The following is a 22,817-nucleotide window of genomic DNA, read 5'->3' on the forward strand; positions in this document are numbered from 1 at the left end:
TCCCCATGATGCGATGAATTAGTCCAAAACCTGTCAGATTTGTCAGAATTTTACTACCTACTGTAATCCCCAGTGACTTGGGGGGGAAAAAAAGCTAATTAATGATGTGCGTTACTCTGGAAGAGATGTATTTGTATGTGTTCACATGTATTTTAAAATGTAAAATTTTTCACAATAATGGTGCTGTAAACATTTGGTCCTTGCAGTTCCCAGTGTAAGTACTAGTCTTGATCCTGGTATTGTAAATGGATTCTCCTTAAATGGAAATTATAGTTCTGTTGAGAAAAACCTAATGATGTATTACAAGGTTTAATGGCAGTCATGTTGTTTTTAGCTGGATTACTTTATTTTATGGGCTTATAAATATAAGCATCCCAAGGTGCTTCTAACAGAAACTGCCAGATGGGAGTGCCAGAGTGCTGCCAGGATTAGTTCAGATGTTGAAAACGAGCAGAAAAGCCTCCTGCTCTGTGCAGGTCATTATCCCTGCAGTAAAGAGGGCCTTTCTTGGCCAGCCTCATAGCAACAATCGCTAAAGTCACAAAGAAAAGCATTACAACTGAACTGTACTAACAATAATTGATAACATTACAACAAGCTTTCTGCTCCGTCCCCCTCCTTTATACCGAAATCCTCTGCCGTGGCTCAGCCCAGGTCGCCAGAGTCGGGCCGTAGTACACAGGCACATGCAGCCAGAAGCGCTCTGCAGGTGCACACGAAGGCATGATGATGTCACAATGGCGAGTTGGAGCGAGGCAGTAGCAGCGTTTGATTACAAGACGACCAATGTGCAGTGTTGGCTGCAGAGCTTACACTCTCCTGTCCGCTGGCGCATGTCGTCTCTCCACCCCCCCGGGCGCTCCTAACTGCCTTTTCTCCCCCACTACACCTGTGCCATGTGACAACCGCTAGAGGCTAAACACTAGAGGCCTCTAGTGGTCATTTAAGGTACATGTCATGGTACCTCTCGTGTTTGGCCTGTAGTGTTTATTACATAACACAGGCGCTCCTGGAGAAAAGACGGGGAGTAGCAACCGGTGGTGGAATGAAGATAAGTACTGGGGTGGGGAGAGACCTGGGGGGTCCCAACCAACAGGCAGTGTGCAGCTCCACAGATCTTCAATAGATTTCATGCTGAAATCTGCTGAAGGTCTGTGCCTAGTATGTTGCAATGATTCCATCCCTCTCAGATCAGATTTGATCGGAGAGAGATCTACCGGATTGTCGAATCTTTTGGCCATCTTTTAATGTATGTCCACCTTTAATCAAATGGACATAAAACTGCATAATATAATAGCCAAGATCGTCAGTCTAAACAACTTTTTTTTCCAATACCCCTACAGAACAGGTGCTACATGAGAGGGCTCCACCCCCAAGACAGGAAACGCTCAACTAGCTCTCTTTAATTTCCAACCTCCGGTATCCACCTGCCAGTTGTGCTGTCCCAGGGAAACCTATAGCTCTCTTGAAGCTCTGACGGTCAGCAGCCAGGTAGTGCTGAGGCCGGAGGGCTTCCTAAGGATGTAGCTCTGTCCTGGAGGTTTTTGGCATTAGGCTACTCCTTACCACATTGTTTTGTGTGCCCCAAACGTCTGTGGCAGCTGAACGAAGATTGGGGTGAGCGGAGGTCGGTGGCAGGCTTGGTGGCCACAAACAAGTTCAGGTTGATCTTAAAGGTACTCCAAGCACCTCTCATGGGTATGCCTTTAAGCCAGATTACTTCCAACAAAGTCCTGCTATGACCCCTCTGGAGGAGCCTCTTGCAATGGCCATGTGTGTCACTTCCTCTTCCTGCTTCATTCAGTGATGCACTTCTCTAACAGAGAAGACAGGGGTGACCCGGAAGTTATAACATAGCCAAGATAACAGCCGCGATTTTTAAATTTGAAATTGAACGAAAACTATTTGGTGTAAAACGGATTCATGCATCAAATGAAAGAGGAGAGCACAAGCTACATAAAGGTATGCATCCTTAAGTAATTTGCAGTACTGGTCAGAGTCTCTTTAAAGGCATGCCCATCAGAGGTGCTCGGAGTCCCTTTAAACCTGAAACCTGTAAATCCATACATCAAGTACGAGAGATTCCAAATGGAGACAGTATTCACGATTTTCACCTTTCTCTTCCTTTGGTGACCTCAGTCTGTTTTGCAGGCAACGTTTGCATCAGAAGTGAAGGTTGAAGGCGAGAAGCTGACTGTGGTCCGGGAGATCGATGGAGGGCTGGAGACCATCAGCGTGCAGCTTCCTGCTGTAGTGACTGCGGACCTGAGACTCAACGAGCCCCGTTATGCCACGCTACCCAACATCATGGTGAGATGCTCCTACAGAGCACCGGTCAGCGGCACACATCCAATTTTGATTGGCCAATGTTAACCACTTCCATGTCGTATGAGAGCGTACCAAAATCTTTTAGCCCTCTTTCTTTATGGAAAGGTAAAAAAAAACAAAAAAAAACGGCCAATCAAAATTGTGTGCGCGTGCACCCCCTAAGCATACTTTTCGATGAGATCAGTGTACCCCTTGTGAAAACCTGTACATGCCAAGTACCCCCCTAGTGCACATCGTACTTTTTTTATTTTTTTTTTATAAATTACTTCCAAGTTTTTACTTATGCTTTTATTTGGCGCAAAAACTATTTTTAGACTTGTTTATATATGATTTGCCATGTTCTGAAGCTCTGTTATGCTTATTTTAAGAAAGCAAAACTACATTTAACTGTGTAGTCAGGGCAGATTGCGTTTGCATTTCAGCCTCTCCTATGACGCATCTTCCTAGCAGTATATTATATATAATGTCCTCTATAGTTCCCTACCTAACCCTTGTTGCCCCCTAGGTTCCTTCTGTGCTCCCTTCTGCAGTCCTAGGTGTCTTTTGTACTCCCCTCTGCAGTCCTATGTGCCTTCTATGCTCCCCTCTGCAGTCCTAGATGCCTTCTATGCTCCCCTCTGCAGTCCTAGGTGCCTTCTATGCTCCCATCTGCAGCCCTAGGTGCCTTCTATGCTCCCCTCTGCAGTCCTAGGTGCCTTCTATGCTCCCCTCTGCAGTCCTAGGTGCCTTCTATGCTCCCCTCTGCAGTCCTAGGTGCCTTCTATGCTCCCCTCTGCAGTCCTAGGTGCCTTCTATGCTCCCCTCTGCAGTCCTAGGTGTCTTCTATGCTCCCCTCTGCAGCCCTAGGTGCCTTCTATGCTCCCCTCTGCAGTCCTAGGTGCATTCTATGCTCCCCTCTGCAGTCCTAGGTGCCTTCTATGCTCCCCTCTGCAGTCCTAGGTGCCTTCTATGTTTCCCTCTGTAGTCCTAGGTGCCTTCTATGCTCCCCTCTGCAGTCCTAGGTGCCTTCTATGCTCCCCTCTGCAGTCCTAGGTGCCTTCTATGCTCCCCTCTGCAGTCCTAGGTGCCTTCTATGCTCCCCTCTGAAGTCCTAGGTGCCTTTTATGCTCCCCTCTGCAGTCCTAGGTGCCTTCTATGCTCCCCTCTGTAGTCCTAGGTGCCTTCTATGTTTCCCTCTGCAGTCCTAGGTGCCTTCTATGCTCCCCTCTGCAGCCCTAGGTGCCTTCTATGCTCCCCTCTGCAGTCCTAGGTGCATTCTATGCTCCCCTCTGCAGTCCTAGGTGCCTTCTATGCTCCCCTCTGCAGTCCTAGGTGCCTTCTATGCTCCCCTCTGCAGTCCTAGGTGCCTTCTATGCTCCCCTCTGCAGTCCTAGGTGCCTTCTATGCTCCCCTCTGCAGTCCTAGGTGCCTTCTATGCTCCCCTCTGCAGTCCTAGGTGCCTTCTATGCTCCCCTCTGCAGTCCTAGGTGCCTTCTATGTTTCCCTCCGCAGTCCTAGGTTCCTTCAATGCTCCCCTCTGCAGTCCTAGGTGCCTTCCATGCTCCCCTCTACAGTCCTAGGTGCCTTCTATGCTCCCCTCTGCAGTCCTAGGTGCCTTCTATGCTCCCCTCTGCAGTCCTAGGTGCCTTCTATGCTCCCCTCTGCAGTCCTAGGTGCCTTCTATGCTCCCCTCTGCAGTCCTAGGTGCCTTCCATGCTCCCCTCTACAGTCCTAGGTGCCTTCTATGCTCCCCTCTGTAGTCCTACTTTAGTTTCGCCTCTTCCAGTTAGGCAGGCCTTTCCCAGTCTTGCAGTCACAATAGGGAGCTTCTCCATCATTAATGGCCAACTGATGTCATCCCCTCCACTACACCAGACATTCTGCGGCACAAGACAGCAGGACTACAAGCTACAGCTGTAACAAAGCACAGGGCAAATCAATATAATGGCAGGCGGTCCTTGTAGCCGTGCTGTCTACTGTGTGCCACCTGGTGACTAATAAAGTTTTTATAGGCGTGCCAGTCTGTCCCTTTCTTTACATGACTTTGAGCGATAGTTTGGCAAACAAAATGGCTTCCGGCTGGATGACCTGAGCGGTGACTTTTCTGACCTCTCGGGTGGGGGATGGGCATTGGGAAGGAACGCGCTGTACCGCTTCGTGCGGAGGAGTCGCTGTATGCTCGGAATGGGCATATTAAGTAGGAATTAGCCCGCTGTGATCTTTATCCTGGGCTTTATACACTGCTCAAGCGGGGAACAGCGTGTTTACACAAGCACTAATTAGCCTCAGTGGAAGCTGCTCCATGCATGAACCATACAGCTGCTGTGAGCTGCAGCATTCATATTCAGTGTGCCCTGAATGTGGACTGTGATGTGCGCGCTCATCTAATGAGCTTTCCTAAACAAACACTTAACAGGATGGCTTTTCCGCAACTGTGTCGGCTGATAGGAGGGAGCAGTCTAGAAAGCTGTGCTGCTCATAGCATAGCTGGACTGAGCAGGGGAAGCTTCCATCTACAGAACCGACACGCAGCTGGACTCTAGAAAGGCGTACTGTACTTACCAAAAGATAAAAATCTATGTTTGTATGAATGTGTGCAGGACAGATTTGAAACCTCCTTTCTCTCTACTCTCTCCTCTTTCTCCTTCACCCTCTCTTCGCATCCCTTCTAAGCATCTCTGCTCTCCTCCAGCTGGCTTTGCCCTACTTTACCTGCAGCCGCCGTGCATCCAGTCTCTAGGCCAATCGTCCGGCCGATGGGACTAGGCCGGGGCTAAATTTGCCTCTGATATGGGAGTCAGGCCACTCATGCCCCACATGACAGCATGGACATTTGCTGCAGCCAAGTGCCACCAAACACGGGACTTTTGGGGCCATACGCAATTCACTTCTTCTCCTAGGTGATCATTTCACACCTTGTTAATTAGTTAGCCATTAAAAGGTGGTATTTTTTACAAAGCGTTGTTTTTTCTACCTATATAATTTGTTTGGCTAACACGGTACAGAAACTTTTTTGCTACTAACACCTTGTCCATAAAATGCTTTTTAAACTGCCAGCAAGCAAAAAAATACTCAAAATATTTTTGCTAATATTGTTCACCTACTTTTTGGTACTTTTACTATTGCAAAGTCCTAAAAAATTATTTTAAAGTGGGATTGTCACCTTAAAAATCAAGCTTCAACAGCAACTGGTCTGAGTGTATTAAGTGATAAAGATGCTAATCCTGCATTCAAAACTTTTTCTGCTGTTATGATTTGGAGTTATCACATACTTAAAGAGAATCTGTATTGTTAAAATCGCTCAAAAGTAAACATACCAGTGCGTTAGGGGACATCTCCTATTACCCTCTGTCACAATTTCGCCGCTCCTCGCCGCATTAAAAGTGGTTAAAAACAGTTTTAAAATGTTTGTTTGTAAACAAACAAAATGGCCACCAAAACAGGAAGTAGGTTGATGTACAGTATGTCCACACATAGAAAAATACATCCATACACAAGCAGGCTGTATACAGCATTCCTTTTGAATCTCAAGAGATCATTTGTGTGTTTCTTTCCCCCATACACTGAAGTTTCAGGCTGCTCTTTTCTTCCTGCAAACAGCTTTGCCCTTGTTTGTAATTCCTCAGTATGTAAAAGCACAGCCAGCTCAGAGGACAATTTATCCAGCTTGTAAAAGATAAGAGAGAAGAGAGAAGCTGCTCTAATCTAAATAACACACAGGCAGTGTGCAGAGAGGGGCCTGGAATGGTGAGTTCATAGCAGAACCACAACACTGAAGAACTTGGCAGCCTTCCAGACACAGGCCGACAAGTCTGACAGGGGAAAGATACATTGATTTATTACAGAGACAGTGATAGTATTAAGTGCTGCAGTTAGCCAGAACACATTAGAATAGCTTTTGGAACTTGTAGGATGATAAAAAACAGGATGCAATTTTTGTTACGGAGTCTCTTTAAGGAGCACTGGCCCTTTAGTAGTTAGTGCCAAATAGTTGCATGCTGGGGGTTCTTTTTATCTAATATATATTCCTCCTCTTCCCTTTATTTCCCTGCCTAGCTGCTTATCTGAAACACGATCCCCTGCTCCCTTGTGTTTACAAGCAAGGCTGAGGTGACTCAGCGATTGGAGGAGAAACGATAAAAAAAAAGTAAAGGGCAGAAATGACATCAGGATTTCGCCTAAACTGTGGGCAAAAGACATGGTTCCCACCAGGAACAGAATTCTCTTCATTTCTTATATAACATTCACTGAAATCAAAACGTGGACAGTACAATACATGTGATGTAATGGAGGACAGAGGCGCCAAAAGAATAAAATCAATTATTAAAAAGTTTAAAAATGCTTAGGAGGCAGTGGCGGACTTACCCCCCTGCAAGCAGACACAACAAGCTGTGTATTCAAAACAAAGCAGATTTATTGGTACACTCCAGGGGATATTCGCAACGCGTTTCGCAGGTTTAAACCCGCTTCCTCAGGCAATAGCTAGTAGGGGTACACAGCTGAGGACAAGAGGCAAAATTCAAAATAAATAGATAAAACCGTAAAACAGTTTTAACGTTTTCAGTAGTAGTAGTATTTATTATTTATTTATTATGAATTTTGGATATTTATTATGTATGTATGAAGGTTGTTTCGGACACATACCAACTATGCCTCTTGTCCCCAGTTGTGTAACCTTACTAGCTATTGCCTGAGGAAGCGGGAATATACCTGCGAAACGCGTTGCGAATGCTCCTTGGAGTGTACCAATAAATCTGCTTTGTTTTGAATACACAGCTTGTTGTGTCTGCTTGCAGGGAGGGGGGGGGGGGGGGGAGTCCAAAACTGCCTCCTAAGCATTTTTAAACTTTTTAATTTATCAGTACCCATTTATCAGTATTTACTACACTATATTGGGCTCTCAGTTCTCTCCTTTTACATATACCGGTACAATACATGTGTTATGTAAGTAGATCAAGTATTTATCTACTTATCTATTTGTTTTTTTTTCTTTCCCTGGCATAGTATTGCTAATCCTACTGCTTTAAAGGGAAGATGAAAAACTGTCTCCCAGGAGAAAACTCAAGAGAAAAAGTGAATTGCCTATGGGCCTCTGTCTCTCTCTTCTGCTTTCTCTCGGACATCCTGCTGGGCTCCTAAATGGCTGCAGAGCAGTTGAGTGCTGCTGATGTAGTGGCAGCTCAGCTCACATCGCACTCAGACTACCCCTCTGCTGCTCCTTAGCTATGTTTCGATGTGTAATGTAATGTATATGAGCACTTTATGTACAGCAGGGCTACCCAATAGGTCGATCGCGATCTACCGGTAGATCGCGACCGCCTTCTCGGTAGATCGTGGCCTCTTGGCCGCGTCTCATTAAATTTTGCGGCCAGCAGCATGTTTAGCTGCCGGCCAATAAGAATGCAGGGGAGAAGACGCGGCGAGCAGAGGAGGAGGAGAGAGGCGGCGCGGCCGCTACGTCATGGCTGGGGGCGGCGCCGGGCAGCCTGCAACGTGCGTGCTTGTAACATGCCCGGCACCGCCCCCAGCCATGAGGTAGCGGCTGCGCCGCCTCTCTCCTCGCCGCGTCTTGCCGTCTTCTGCCCGACATTCTTATTGGCCAGCGGCCTGCCTGCCGGAGGTTCCAGGAGTCCAGAGGACCCTGGCTAACCTATGCTGCAGGTACCTATACCTGGCTAAGCTACACTGGGGACCCCTATACCTGGCTAAGCTACACTGGGGGCCCCTATACCTGGCTAAGCTACACTGGGGGGCCCTATACCTGGCTAAGCTACACTGAGGGCCCCTATACCTTGCTAACCTACACTGGGGGCCCATATGCCAGGCTAACCCTACACTGGGGGCCCATATGCCAGGCTAACCTACACTGGGGGCCCATATGCCAGGCTAACCTACACTGGGGGCCCATATGCCAGGCTAACCTACACTGGGGGCCCATATGCCAGGCTAACCTACACTGGGGGCCCATATGCCAGGCTAACCTACACTGGGGGCCCATATGCCAGGCTAACCTACACTGGGGGCCCATATGCCAGGCTAACCTACACTGGGGGCCCATATGCCAGGCTAACCTACACTGGGGGCCCATATGCCTGGCTAACCTACACTGGGGGCCCATATGCCTGGCTAACCTACACTGGGGGCCCATATGCCTGGCTAACCTACACTGGGGGCCCATATGCCTGGCTAACCTACACTCGGGGCCCATATACCTGGCTAACCTATACTGAGGGCACGTAACCTATGCTGCAGGCACATACACCTGGATAACCTACGTCGGGGGGGGTGTGCTTAGCATTTGGGACGTTGGTAGATCTCCTGGCCTCGGCAAATTTTAAAGTAGCTCGAGAGCCGAAAAAGTGTGGGCACCCCTGATGTACTGTATGTTTCACCTATACCTGAGTTGTATGTTTTTGTGTACCGTCACCGACCCTGTATGTGCCGAAGATAATGCCGGGTACAACTCCCATTGTACTTGGCGAAATACACAGATTCTGATTCTCTTCCACCTCTTAAGGTGGCCACTAACTATACAATGTGCTAACAGATCGTTGTGAACGATTCTTCATATAAACTATCATAAATGAATGTTTGGGACTAGAGATGGCCCGAACCATTTGCGGGCGAACCTCTAGCTGCAATGAGAGCAGCCATCTCCCCCCTGCACTACTTCCGGGTCGCTATGACCCGGAGTAGTATGCCTGCGCTGGCCCGGCGGCGCGCGTCTTTGATCGCGCACCTGTTGCCGGGCACTCTCTGCGCATGAACGTGACGTCACTCATGATGTCACGCACATGCGCAGAAAGTGCCCGGCATCAGGCGCGCGATCTAGGACGTGGGTCGCCGGGCCAGCGCAGGCATACTACTCCGGGTCATAGCGACCCGGAAGTAGTACAGGGGAGATGTTCGCCCGCGAACGGTTCGGGAACCGTTCGCGGACATCTCTATTTGGGACCACTAATGGACAAAGATCTCTGAACCAATACGATCAGATTAACGCACCACTGTCGTGAAAAACTGTAAAATGTAAAATACATGTGTATAAGTAGTACATTTCTTCCAGAGTAAAATACACTATAAATTCCTATCCTATGTTTCTGTCGCTTACAGTAAGCAATTAAAATCTGACAGGTTTTGGACTAGTCAATTTCCTTACGGGGGATTCTTAGTATTTGCTTTATTTTTATTTTTTTTACAAAGCCCTCCCTGGAAAGGATCTACACAAAGATGCCTTCCTGTCTCCCTTCTCGCATGCACGCTGCTTTGTCAGTGGGCTGGGCAACTGCCGATTAGTAAGTGCTTTTGACAAATAAACAAAGCCCTAAGAATCCCCCATGAGGAGATGGACTAGTTCAAAACTTGTCATTTCTGTCAGAATTTTAGAGCCTATTTTAACTAAAAGGGAGGAAAGATGTACTTTATAGTGCATTTTACTCTGAAACAAATTACATTTTATACGTATGCATACATATGCATTTTACATTTTTGTGATAGTGGTCCTTTAATGGAATCAGTGAAGTATCTCCTTTAGGTTGTGAAGTTGCAGTGAAGTCAGATACATTCCCTGCTGTAACACCCATCTTACCTGGGTAATGGGAGGGGCCAGGGCTCAAGAGTGACAACAAGGTGCTGTCATGTGATAAGTTAAAGAGAACCTGAACTGAAAATTAAAAAGTCAAAATAACCATACACAGGTCATACTTACCTCCCGTGTAGTCTACTCCTCAATCTCTTTCCTCTCCTGCGCCATTTGTCCACTGTGGTCATTGAAGTTCTCCGTCCTCCATTTTAAAAATGGCCATTACACCATAATAGCTTTATGGTCAGCACACTGTTAAACTGTAATATCACCCACTCGAGCCATAGGGAAACATAGGCATTACCTTGCACATTCAGTTGTAACTGTCAGCTTCTGATATATAACTGACAGCAACTGGTATATTTCAGTTCTGACAAAATATTGTCAGAAGAGGTAAATATCACTGTTAGAAGAAAATGGTGCGCCTCTGAGAGGAACTGACAGAGAGGTTAGTATGTAATATTCATTTGCAGCTACATCATGTGTTTAGCCTCTATAATAAAACCCGTGTCCCCGCGTCACGCTGTCCCTGTGTAGCTGGTCTGTGCTTTTTGCTACTGCGCGTGTGCACAGCACGGACCCAGCTACACAGAGACAGGAGGACGGGGCCTGGGAGCCGGGTGACCAGGTGTGCGCACGCATGTGTGTGTTGGGTGCGCGCACGTGCGCAGTAACATGCGGCGAGAAACACAGACCTAGAGCCCGATTTTAAACAGGCTTGGGTCGGCTAGTTTTAAATAATTTCCCTCGCTTGAGGTTCCCTATAAACACCTCAACCGACGGTCTCCTATAATAGCTGACATCTTGCGTAGACCTATCACTGACCTCTTCCGCAGTACCGTACAGCGTATATAGACAAGTCACTAACTGTCCCTCTGGTTATGTATTATTTATTTTCCATTTGTATTCCCATTTCAACTTCGCTCAAAAGGGTTTAAAGAGACTCTGAAGTCTTTTTTTTTTTTTACCTTATTTTGTCTTCTTCAGTATTAATGCCCAAGTGGAATCTCCGCATCCCCGCGGCAGATGAGTGATTTATTAGTGAGCAATAGCCCTGCAAAGCTTGCAGGGCTTCATTTCCTTGAAGAGGCATAGCCTCACGCTGTAGCTCTGCCTCCTCCGCAGTGCTGATCTCCACCTGTCCCCGCCCTCTGTCTTCTTTTACTGAGGGGCGGGGAGCAGGCGGAGATTGATTGCGGAGGAGGCAGAGCTACAGCACAAAGCTCTGCTCCTCCAGGGCAGCATAATCTGCGACCTGCAAAGTCGTGGAACTTTGCAGGGGTATTTCTCACTAATAAATCACTCATCTGCCACAGGGATGCGGCGATTCCACTTGGGCATTAATGATGAAGAGTATTTTATGACAAAATAAGGTAAAAAAAAACAAAAAACTTCAGAGTCTCTTTAACTGCTGTGTTGCTTTCTCCAGATGAGAAGAAATCACACTATCAAATGATGCACTGTTAATATTATACAGATTTGAGAAGTGGCAGCTGAAGACCTGTCTGCCCTTAGTTCTCTCCTCTCTCACACTCTCACTGAGCAGACGCTGGAGAGCGGGCGTCACGTACGGAGATTCCCGCAAGTTCTTTCCTTCCAGCCAGACGCAGTTTTAGCTGCTTTCATCTGCCGCTGCATACACCATACACATTGTTTGGTGATATTTCCTGCAGACATATTTTTCCATTATTTGTAGTCATGACAAACAAAGCTCACACCCTCTCTCATTTCTAAGGTTTTGCGTATCAGGACATCATAAAAAGCAGGTCTTAAAATTAGGTAAATACAGCCTGACATGAACAACATCACATGACTTATCAAACCGTCATTTCTGTGACAGATTAAATCAGAGTGCAAAGTTTGTGAATGGACACCCTTACCACTTCCATAAGGATGAAGACTGTACAGCAGCCAGGTGCTGCTGACATTCCTCATAACTTTTTGAGATGATAAAGAGGGACGCATTAAGACACACCCCTGCCACACCTGTAACCACGCCCCTGCCACACCCCTCGCCATACAAATTACAAAGATTTCAGATGCAAAATACGTGTTTTATCATTCAAACCACACTTGTCCTTTCTATCACCTGCTTTTTCCCTTCATTTTAACATTTGAAAATAAGAAAAATATCAATTTAATTGATGGGAATAACGTTTAGAGTCAGTTAAACACATTTTTAAGGAGAAAAATACATATATTTTACATAGATCTGTACATCAGTCCTCAGAGGGACAAACAAAGAGGAAAGAGGGACAAGGTTCTCAGAGAGGGACTGTCTCTCTTAAAGATCCAGCACAGAGATCGGAGGATTTCATAGTCATTGGTCACTTCCTGCACTTGAAATGTGCACCGCAATCACTGTGCTGGCTGTTCTTCTGCCCTCTGGTGGCTGCGTTTTTACAAATGCTTTCAGCTCTGGTCTCCTTTAAAGGATACCTGAACTGACAGGACCCATGATGAGATAAACATGGTTTCATAGAGTGTAGCCCTACTAAAAAAAATTAGTGTGAAGGCCCTTTCTATTCTCCTGCACTTCGAGTGTAAAAAAAAAAAAAAACTAATGGGAGGGGCGCAATTTCAGTGTTTGCCCTGGACCCCATTTTACCCAGCTACGCCCCTCTCTGAATCACATACCTGAAACAAACGTGGCTTATCAAATCAGAGTTTAGTCAGAGCACCTGATCTGCCTGCTTGTTCAGGGTCTTAGACTAAAAGTATTAGTATTAGAGGTAGTGGATCAGCAGGACAACCAGGCAATTTGCATCCTCCTCTCCTCCCTTTTCTCCAGCCCTATCCTTCTCTGTCAGTTCCTTTACTGGCTGCCAGTTACACAAAGGATACTTTTCAAAATCCTGGCTCTCCTCTACAAAGCTCTTTACAACCTAGTTCCTTGTTATGTAAATAATCTTATTTCCAGATAACGTCCTACACGCAATCTCCCCTCTACTAACAATATTCTTATGTCTTCTCTGATCACCTCTTCTCACTCCCGCTTGCAAGATTTCTCTCGATCCTCCTTCCTCCTCTGGAACTCACTCACTCAACACATCCGCCACACTCACTTACCCCTTTTTAGACACAACCTGAAATCTCCCCTCTTCAGGCAAGCATACTCTCCAACCTAGCACACTTCAGCCACTGACCACTATTTCTACCATCTACCACACACAGCTTCCCTTACCTACTGTCCTATCCCTTATACCTTTAGACTTTAAGGCCTTTTGGTCTCTACTTAACCCATAGAGACAAGACAAATAACATTTATATTGCACTTTTCTCCTGGCGGACTCAAAGCGTCAGAGCTGCGGCCACTAGGACACACTCTATAGACAGTAGCAGTGTTAGAGAGTCTAGACCAAGGTCTTCTCACTGAATAGGTGCTGGCTTACTGAACAGGAAGAGCTGAGATTTGAACCCTGGTCACCTGTGTCAGAGGAAGCCTTTAATACTAGAGGGGGGAGGTATATGCCTCAAAGGATCATGGGAATTCAGATGCCAACCACTGGCAGATTATTATATATAATGTAGGAATAATTAATATTTCAAGAGCTAACCGAAGTTTCACTGTGAAGACTGGCTTTCAGCCGCTATCCAGTGGCTGGATAGTGTACTGGTTAGGACACTGCCTTTGACATGGGGAGTCCAGGGTCCGAATCCTGGCTAGGGTCAGTACCTATTCAGTAAGGAGTTCAAGACAAGACTCCCTAACACTGCAGGGTGGCCTCTTGAGTGTGTCCCAGAGGTTGCAGCTCTTGAGCGCTTTGAGTCCATCAGGAGAAAAGTGCTATACAAATGTTCAGATTATTATAGATTATTTACTAATCTGTTTACAGTCAGACCAGAAGATGAAGTGCCAAAAACAGAGAAAATAATCTGAATTTCATAAATTCCTAATTTATACTAAAAACACCACATATTCTCTTTACTCTGCGGTCTGCAGCCAAAAACAAAGTGTAGTTGTATTTGGCCAGTTGTGATGGACAGGCAGAATCGGTCAGTGACGTGTTTCGGTAACTTTGTGTTACAGAAAGCGAAGAAGAAGAAGATTGAGAGTGTGAAGCCAGCAGATCTGGGAGTGGACACAGCGAGTCGCATACAGATCCTGAGCGTGGAGGATCCGCCTCAGCGACAGTCAGGAGTCAAAGTGGAGTCAGTAGAGGACCTTGTGGCTAAGCTAAAGGAGGGTGGCCGGATCTAGCCACAGCAGGTGAGACATCCTCACTTCCTTCTATCTATGTCTGTTCTTTATCTGATCTCCATGTATTCACATGATCTGACACTAGACACACGCTGTCTGATGGCTCCAATTCACCAAGCATGACCGCATGCGGTAAAGCAGGCAACAGCTGATTTTACTGAACATTTTATGGGATGTCAAATACCTCATAAATGTCAATTCACAAATATTAGAGCATGCAGTAAAACGAGTAAGATGTTCAGTATCTCCAGTCTGGTGTTTCCTTACCGGCAGACTCAAAGTGCCAGAGCTGTAGCCACTAGGGCCGCTCAGTAGGCAGCAGCAGTGTTAGGGAGTCTTGCCCAAGGTATCCTTACTGAGTAGGTGCTTGCTTACTGAACAGAGCAGAACCCTTAACCAGTGCACTATCCAGCCACTTATGGCCACATCAATAATGACTGAGATGACTGTTATTATTATTGTTTATTTAGAGAGTGCCAACATATTCTGTGGTGCTGTACAACGTAAGACACAAACATGGGGTACAAAATAATAGACACTGGTATATACAAAATACAGAGTTGGTACAAAATACAGAATTGGTAATTACAGTAACAAAAGTAATATGAATGAAATGTGAAACAAAGTCCAAGACACAAGAGGGTGAGAGAGTCCTGTCCTTGCTAGCTTACATTCTAAAGAAATGGGGGTGCTATTCACTTGACAAAGAACGCTGTACCCGTTCGAAACGGCGTCCGTTGTGTGGGCAGACCTGGCTGCAATGGGGATCTATACTATTGCTTTGTAGATCTTCAGCTCTCTACATGTATCTAAGAGCTTACAATACTGGAGCTATAATAACATCCTGAAAGCTGCTGGATGTTTAGAGCTATGTTTTATTCACAGATGTTTTAAGTGAATAAAAATCTACATTTTTTAAGAGACAGCCGGTGCTGGTCATCACTTTTTTGGATTATACCAAGTCTGTGCCAGCCACACTGACTAGACCTTGCACGGCTTATGAGGCGGTTTTGGTGTGCTGTCTGAGAAGATGATAAAAGGAAAGGGGGGTACACCTGGAGGCAGTGTGTTTTTAGGATATCTAGTAGAAGTACATTTTGACCTTGGGTCAAAGGGGAATGGCCTATAAGGTAGAGTGTATGCTTGACGGAAAAAGTGAGTTTTGGGGGGAATGTTCGAAGATATCAAAGGTTGGAGAGTGACTTGTATGTTGTGGCAGGGGATTCCACAGGAGGGGTAAACCACGTGAGAAATCTTGTATAAGTGAATGCGGGAAGGTAACTCTAGAGGACAACAGCAGGTCATGTGCGGATCTGAGATTGTGGTAGGATTGGTATCTGGAAACTAGTGAAGAGATGTACCGGGGAAAGAGATTGTGGAGAGCTTTGTAGGTTATGGTTAAGAGTTTGAACGGGATCCTCTGGGTAATGAATGAGAGGAGCAGCTGAGTTCAGTACAGATTGGAGGGTTGCCAGTCTGTTAGTTGGTAGTCCACAAAGATGTTACAATAGTCCAGCCGAGATATTCTAAGAGCATGTATTAACATTTTAGTTGTTTTTGGAGTAAGGAAAGGACGGATGACAATGGAAGCATTTCCAAATATCTTGTCTCCTGAGAGACCCAGAGCTCAGACACTGCAATAGGTAAAGTATTTTTGTTTTGTTTTTTAACATCATAAAGGAGATAAACATTTATTGCTGCACCTCCTTTCCTGTCCCCGATACTGCCAGATGTTACATCAAAGCCACAAAGTGCCATGGAGATACCTGCGAGTTTCCTATCCATTTCTACAGTATCCAAAATCAATCCTGTCTAGTCCTTGGTGCTTTGTGTCTGAGTGCTCCCCCCACCTATCTGTACCGGCTGATTTCAAGAAGAAAAAAAAGTGCAAACATGACAAGGTGATTATGTAGAAGCAAGAGATATAGGGAGGCTGCCATATTTATTGCCTTTTAAGCTATACCAGTTGCCAGGCAGTCCTGCTGATCCCCTGCCCCTAATACTTTCAGCCATAGACCCGGAACAAGCATGCAGCAGATCAGGCGTTTCTGACATTGTCAGTTCTGAAAAGATTAGCTGCATGCTTGTTTCTGGTGTGATTCAGACATTACTGCAGCCAAATAGATCAGGACAGCCAGGCAACTGTCCTTTTTTAAAAGGAAATAAATATACTAGTCTCCATATTCTTCTCACTTCAGTTGTCCTTTAACCAGCCGGGCGGTATGGACGAGCTCAGCTCGTCCATCACCGCCGGAGGCTGCCGCTCAGGCCCTGCTGGGCCGATTTTCTTCAAATAAAGAGCAGCACACGCAGCCGGCACTTTGCCAGCCGCGTGTGCTGCCTGATCGCCGCCGCTCTGCGGCGATCCGCCGCGAGCAGCGGCGAAAGAGGGTCCCCCCAGCCGCCTGAGCCCAGCGTAGCCGGAACAAAAAGTTCCGGCCAGCGCTAAGGGCTGGATCGGAGGCGGCTGACGTCAGGACGTCGGCTGACGTCCATGACGTCACTCCGCTCGTCGCTATGGCGACGATGTAAGCAAAACAAGGAAGGCCGCTCATTGCGGCCTTCCTTGTTTATTCTGGGCGCCGGAGGCGATCGGAAGAACGCCTCCGGAGCGCCCTCTAGTGGGCTTTCATGCAGCCAACTTTCAGTTGGCTGCATGAAATAGTTTTTTTTTATTTAAAAAAAACCCTCCCGCAGCCGCCCTGGCGATCTTAATAGAACGCCAGGGTGGTTAAACACTAAGATGGTGTGAGAAAGGTTAAATACTTCTTTACACAATGAGCAGGAAGGAGATGCAGTGTGAGGAAGAGGGTTGGGTCATGTGATCTACTGTGTCCAAGAGAGCCAACTCCTGCTCTACTGGCAAGAAGGAGCTACTGGATGCTGCCAGGGAGGAACTTTTAGTACATTAAGTGCAAAAAGTGCAAAACACTGGACTTTGCTAATGTGAGGTTTGCCTCAAGTTCATGCTATACAGGGCGTTGCATATCTTGAAATCTATGAAGAGGTTAAGACTGGCGAGGATACAAAGTTACGCAAGTATATTGCTCTCAATAAATGTATTCTTATCCAACCACCACCAAAGCTCATAATTTCTACATTAAATGAATTCTTTCTTTTTATACCTCCTAAAAAGTTATGGAAAATATAATTTGATATTAGAACCTTTTGAGAAGGGTAGCGGTCCAGATTGTATTTCCGATTCAAACCCTTCCAATTAATTAAAGAAGTTTTAAATGCCGGGGGATTTGGCAGCCGATAAAGAATTATCTAAATTAACATCTAATGGAGTATTTTATGTCTGACGTATAGTTTTAGTGTTTCCAATTTTTTGGGTCACTTTATTAGTCCTAATAATTCCAATCAATAATCTTAGAAGAACAGTATGCTTTATGAGTGCATCTGTATTGAAAGCCCTGTATTCCATTATTTTGAAAGTTAAACAACTCGTGAGCTGCAAAAGTGTTATAACCGAGCGGAACCCAAAACTGAAACAGGCAAATTGTCAAAAGCAATCTTGCTGATTAGTAAAATTACAAGTATTACTTTTGGAAATTAACTTTTCAAATTGAAAAATCCTTTGTGCAGCTGAGCGCCTGTTCATGCTGGCTCAAAGCGAACCCAGCAGCATTTTTAGCACCAAGGCATCTCATTACTAAAAAAAATTCCATTCTACTTCTTCTTTTTACATTTAAAGGTTTGTTAGAGGCTTTTATTGCTCTACTTCTGCGACCTGCTGTCTACAGAAAAAAAAGCAGGCAGACAAGGACTGTTGTAATTAGCAGTAGCAATGAACAAACAAAAGCTTTAATCAGCAGTGGGGTGGAGATAGTATACTGTACTTCACACAGTTCAGAGAAGTCACACTTTAATACATTCACACCTTCCCCTGGATAAATAAGGGCAGACGAAGGGGAGGGGGGAAAATAGCAGCTCATATAGCTGTTAGAAACCAGGACACACTGCAGAAAAAAAGCTGCTTGGATCCCTTTAAGATCCTTCTAGCCTGAAGGTTTCCTAAGGGGTACTGCACCTGTGCACATGGTTTCTGCTGGAATGCTGGGAGCGATTGTTCTTCCTACTTTGGGTCACATGGCCACACCTGAATGAAAGAGGAAAGAGGCTGCAAGTGGCCTCCAGCACATTTTTTTTTTCTAACAGGAATTTTCTTCAGCACTTTACTTCTACGTATTGCTTAAATTCTCTTATCTTCCTGGTTGCCATTAGAATTTTCCTAGTTTCATGGACAATTGAAGTGAGAAGGATATGGAGGCTGACATATTTATTTCCTTTTAAACAATGCCGATTGCCTGGCTTGGCTGTCCTGCTGATCCTCTGCCTCTAATGCTTTGTTATGGATCCTGAACAAGCATGCAGATCAGATGCTCTGACTGAAGTCTGGCCGAAATAGCAGCATGCTTGTTTCAGACAGTGATTCAGACATTACGGCCACCAATGAGACCAGCGGGATTGCAAGGCAAGTGGTGGTATTTTAAAGGAAATATATATATATATATATATATATATATATATATATATATATATATATATATATATATATAGCATCCTCCATGTCCCACTCAGATCGGGTTTAAAGCAAACCTGTCAGATGATATAGAGAGAAATGAGAATATTTGCCTTAGCACCTCCCTATCCCCCCCTCCCTCTCACTGTACCAGCGCTGGGTTTTGGGGTTGAGACCTATGTCTTTTTATTTATTTTTTTTAAGTGACAAACTGAATCAAAAGCAACAGCATTGTTATTTCCGGATACTCTGCACCAAAATAAACCACTTGTAAAAAAAAAAGAATGAATGAAAAAGATCTAAAGTGAGGGAATTTAAAAGACAAATTTGCTACCTTATGGACTCAGCTTTTATAAATAAGTATGGTGTGGCAGAATTACTGGTATTTTTGCAAATTATTGATTGGATAACAACAATGCGCTTTAGAGGTGCATTTTTTACCCCAATGAAATAAAACAAAAACATTTTCAAATGAAAACAAATCTTGAACTACAACTGCTACATCAAATGAGCAAAACATGCTGTACAAAAATGTGTCCTCTCACATGTAAAACACATGGGTCCACTTAGAAAAAAAAAAAAGTGCATTGAAATGCGCATCAATGCATTTTTTTTAATCATGCTCTTAAATAAGTTTCTGAATGTACCCAAAGAGCGTCTGAAGCCATATTAAAAATGGCTTTTTAGCTTATATTCAGTAAGGGCATGTTTGCCCCAGTTAAAACGCCGCTATCCCGCGGCATAACGAGGGGTCTTTACCCCCCAAATCCCCCCTGCAAAATCCACAACCAACTTGGTAGTGGTTTTTACTGGCCCTGTGCGCTTCCGTGTGAGGCAGGGCTATAGCTACAGAGGCGCTATACCCGGCTCCTGACCAGACTGAACCCTCCAAAAATCGTTTGCCTGAAGAAGCGGGACTGTTACCCGTGAAACGCGTTGCACTTTTGGAGTTATTATTAAATGTTACTTTAAACTGCAAGTAACTTGCCCGTTGTCCGGCCATTTCTTCTAGAAGGGAGGTGAGTCCACCCACTTCGCCCTTTTTAACGATTTTAATTAATTTTACTCTACCTGGCGCCTCTGTTATCCTGCTACAAAATAACCCACTTCCATGGCCAGCTCAGTCCCCTGACCTCAATCCTATTGAGCATTTTTGGGAAGAAGTCAAAAGACCACTTCAATGCTTGGAAACACCACCATCCAATCTGACCCAACTTAGAACTGCCATTATGTCAGCATGGGCCAACATTCCTCAGCAACGGTATCAGCATCTTGTTAAGTCCAAGAAGAATATCGGCTGTGATCAGAGCTAAAAGTGATCGTTATAAGGGGTCTCTACATTTTTGGGCAACTTAGTAAAGGTTGCGTGGTTAAAATATCAAAGCTAAGTGTCATAAAGGGTGCATAGATAGGGGAAAACTATATTCTGTTTTACCAGAATGAATAAATCCACTATTCTGACCACTATGCTTGTCTGAATTAAGAATTTAACCTTGATTTTGCCTAGAAGGCAAGCCTCCAGTATTTCTCTCCATGTCGAAATAGACCTGAAAATAGTTGCCAAACTTCTACGTGTAAAACCCCTGTGGTGTAATAAAGTTGTCATGAAAACAGTCCAATAACTAAAGATGTGGTTCCGGCTGTACACCGTATAAAGTTCATGCTATTAGCCAACTTGGTAGAATGATAGCCGCTCCAAGCAGGCGTCCGGTCTTTATGGCCCCAGTCACATTTTCTAAACTTGTTTTAACCCCTCAATAAACTCTCGGGTGACTGAAGTGATGCAATTCACCAATGTGGGTGACAATCCTGTGTTGAACTTAAAGGGATACTGTAGGGGGGTCAGGGGAAAATGAGCTGAACTGACCCGGGGCTTCAAATGGTCCCCCGCAGACATCCTGTGTTGGCGCAGCCACTCACCGATGCTCCGGCCCCGCCTCCAGTTCACTTCTGGAATTTCTGACTTTAAAGTCAGAAAACCACTGCGCCTGCACGCCCCCGTGTCCTCGCTCCTGCTGATGTCACCAGGAGTGTACTGCGCAGACACAGACCATACTGGGCCTGCGCTGTGCGCTCTTGATGACATCAGCGGGATCGAGGACACGGCAACGCAGGCGCAGTGGTTTTCAGACTTTAAAGTCTGAAATTCCAGAAGTGAACCGGAGGCGGGGCCGGAGCATCAGTGAGCGGCTGCGCCAACACAGGATGTCTGCGGGGGACCATTAGAAGCCCCGGGTAAGTTCAACTCATTTTCACCTGACCCCCCTACAGTATCCCTTTAAGGGTAATGGTGCACCCTAATTTTAAAAATGGACAGAAGTCTTGCAAGCTTTCCAAGTGAAGCATATGAAGTGTGGGAGTAGCAGGGTCCCTCAGGGTAGTCCACCACACCTGTTTAGAACCATAGAAAAAAAGACAATGACCAGTGTTCCACCAGGAATTTGGAAGAACTTCTATTATGCAGAGCACATAATGTGAACAAGCAGGATGTTTCAAGCCAGAGCCCTTTCTCGAGTGCCTCTCAAGGGCACGTACATCAAAAAAAAAAAGGGCTTGGAAATTTGGGCGCCCAGGAAACCCGATAGTAGAATATCAGGAAATTTACCGATACTCTTCTGTTAAAGTATAAAAAAGATCAGACCATATCAGTATTAAATACCGATATCTTACTATAGCTACACCTAAGCCTACTCTCACACTGAACCCTTCCACTAACGATGCGTAACCGGTCCCCCTCCCCGTGGTGGGAGTTTGGGGTATTATCTTTTTTTGTTTTTATGCCAGCCTAGATTTCATTAGCTGTGTTACATAATTTTAGGGTACCAGTCAAGTCATATCTGGCTACCCTTTGGAGGAGATATAATATTCTATGTCCCGACTGACACAACTGAGTCCGTTAACGGGGCTGATTGCGGCTAATGGCAGACCACGGGAGGACGGTGAGGGACTCGCACGGGCTTATGGAGCTGGAGGAATCTCCAGGTAAGTATCAAATCTTTTGGTTATGCAGTCTCTGGTTTCCTTTACGGCGCCAACCCTTCCGAAGTTGACAGAGAGCCTCAGCATAGTGTTATTGCCGGAACAGCTGTGGTCTGTATGAGACTGCGGAATTTCCATAGTAGGGGGGAGGGATACAAAAAAAATACTAGTGTAGTTAGGCTTAAATGTTACCATGCACGACCTACCATATGCCATGCACGACCTACCATATGCTTTCCTGTATCCAAGCAGCTCTGAAATGAAAAGCTTCCACTAAGATAAAAGGAGAAAAATAATCATTGTTGCGAGTGCACTACATTATCTATCTGGCCCTATTTTAAGAGCTTTTGCGCACACTTAAGTAGAAGCACGCTGACACTGCAAGCCCTCGGCAGCTGTAGCATTCTCCTCCCCAATTAGCCGGTTAATTAATGGAGCCGGGTAATTGAAGTTGTCATCCTGCGATGTGAAGTGGCTCCTGCCAGGGACGGGTGACTGGAAAACGCGTCAATATTTTGGTGCCTAATTTCATCAATGCTAATTTGATAAACGTTGTTTTATTTTAATGATGTTTTGTTTACGGAGGTATTACCAGGAACCGCAGCTGGAGCACTAAACAGCCTCTCCCATCAGCACCATTGTGCCCATCCTGTGTGCAGAGGAATATAGAGGCTACCATCGCTTATTGTGCGGCTCCTCAGCTTCCTGTAAGCTAGGCATGTCCAATGTCCGGCCAGGGGGCCAAGTGCGGCCCTCCAAGCCTTTTCTGGTAGCCCCCAAAGCTCTCTTGTGCACCTTGTGTTACTTCTCTTGCTCGCCTGTAGGTTATCAGCCACCACTGTCGCCGTAGCCACTGATTAGCAGCCGCCACGATGCAGTAACAGCCACTGATTGGCAGCAGAAACTATGTGGCCACTTTAATATGTCTATGGAGGAACTGTAGTAAAAATACTGTAATGAGGGGAATGCTATTATTTTATTTTATTTTTTTTCAACAATATTCATTTTTTAGTTTAGTGTTCTAACTTTCCTACCTCTGTAGTATAGTATAAAGTTCCTTTTGGCGCTGCCAGGCCTTTTCACGAATTCCTGAATTTGCTACAGCATCTCTACTACCCTTGAGACTACGTACTCCGCCGCGATCGTCCGCCGCACGCGTCCCCATCGCCGCATGTTAGAACACTGATATATGAATGGGAACGTGTGTTCCCAAAGCCAATCAAAAT

The 22,817-nt window shown here is 45.5% G+C and overlaps 1 protein-coding gene across 1 annotated transcript in view; it reads left to right on the plus strand.

The window, feature by feature from the left end:
- Window positions 1-22,817, plus strand: part of ETFB (electron transfer flavoprotein subunit beta) — a 107,120-nt gene that overhangs the window by 75,691 nt on the left and 8,612 nt on the right. Inside the window, exons 5-6 of the mRNA XM_068243135.1 lie at window positions 2,152-2,310; window positions 13,917-14,096. Coding sequence (XP_068099236.1) covers window positions 2,152-2,310; window positions 13,917-14,087 — 330 coding nt within the window. The 3' untranslated portion in view covers window positions 14,088-14,096. The remainder of the gene's footprint in view (window positions 1-2,151; window positions 2,311-13,916; window positions 14,097-22,817) is intronic.

Source organism: Hyperolius riggenbachi, chromosome 6 (assembly GCF_040937935.1).
Source record: "Hyperolius riggenbachi isolate aHypRig1 chromosome 6, aHypRig1.pri, whole genome shotgun sequence".
Classification (NCBI taxonomy): Eukaryota; Metazoa; Chordata; class Amphibia; order Anura; family Hyperoliidae; genus Hyperolius; species Hyperolius riggenbachi.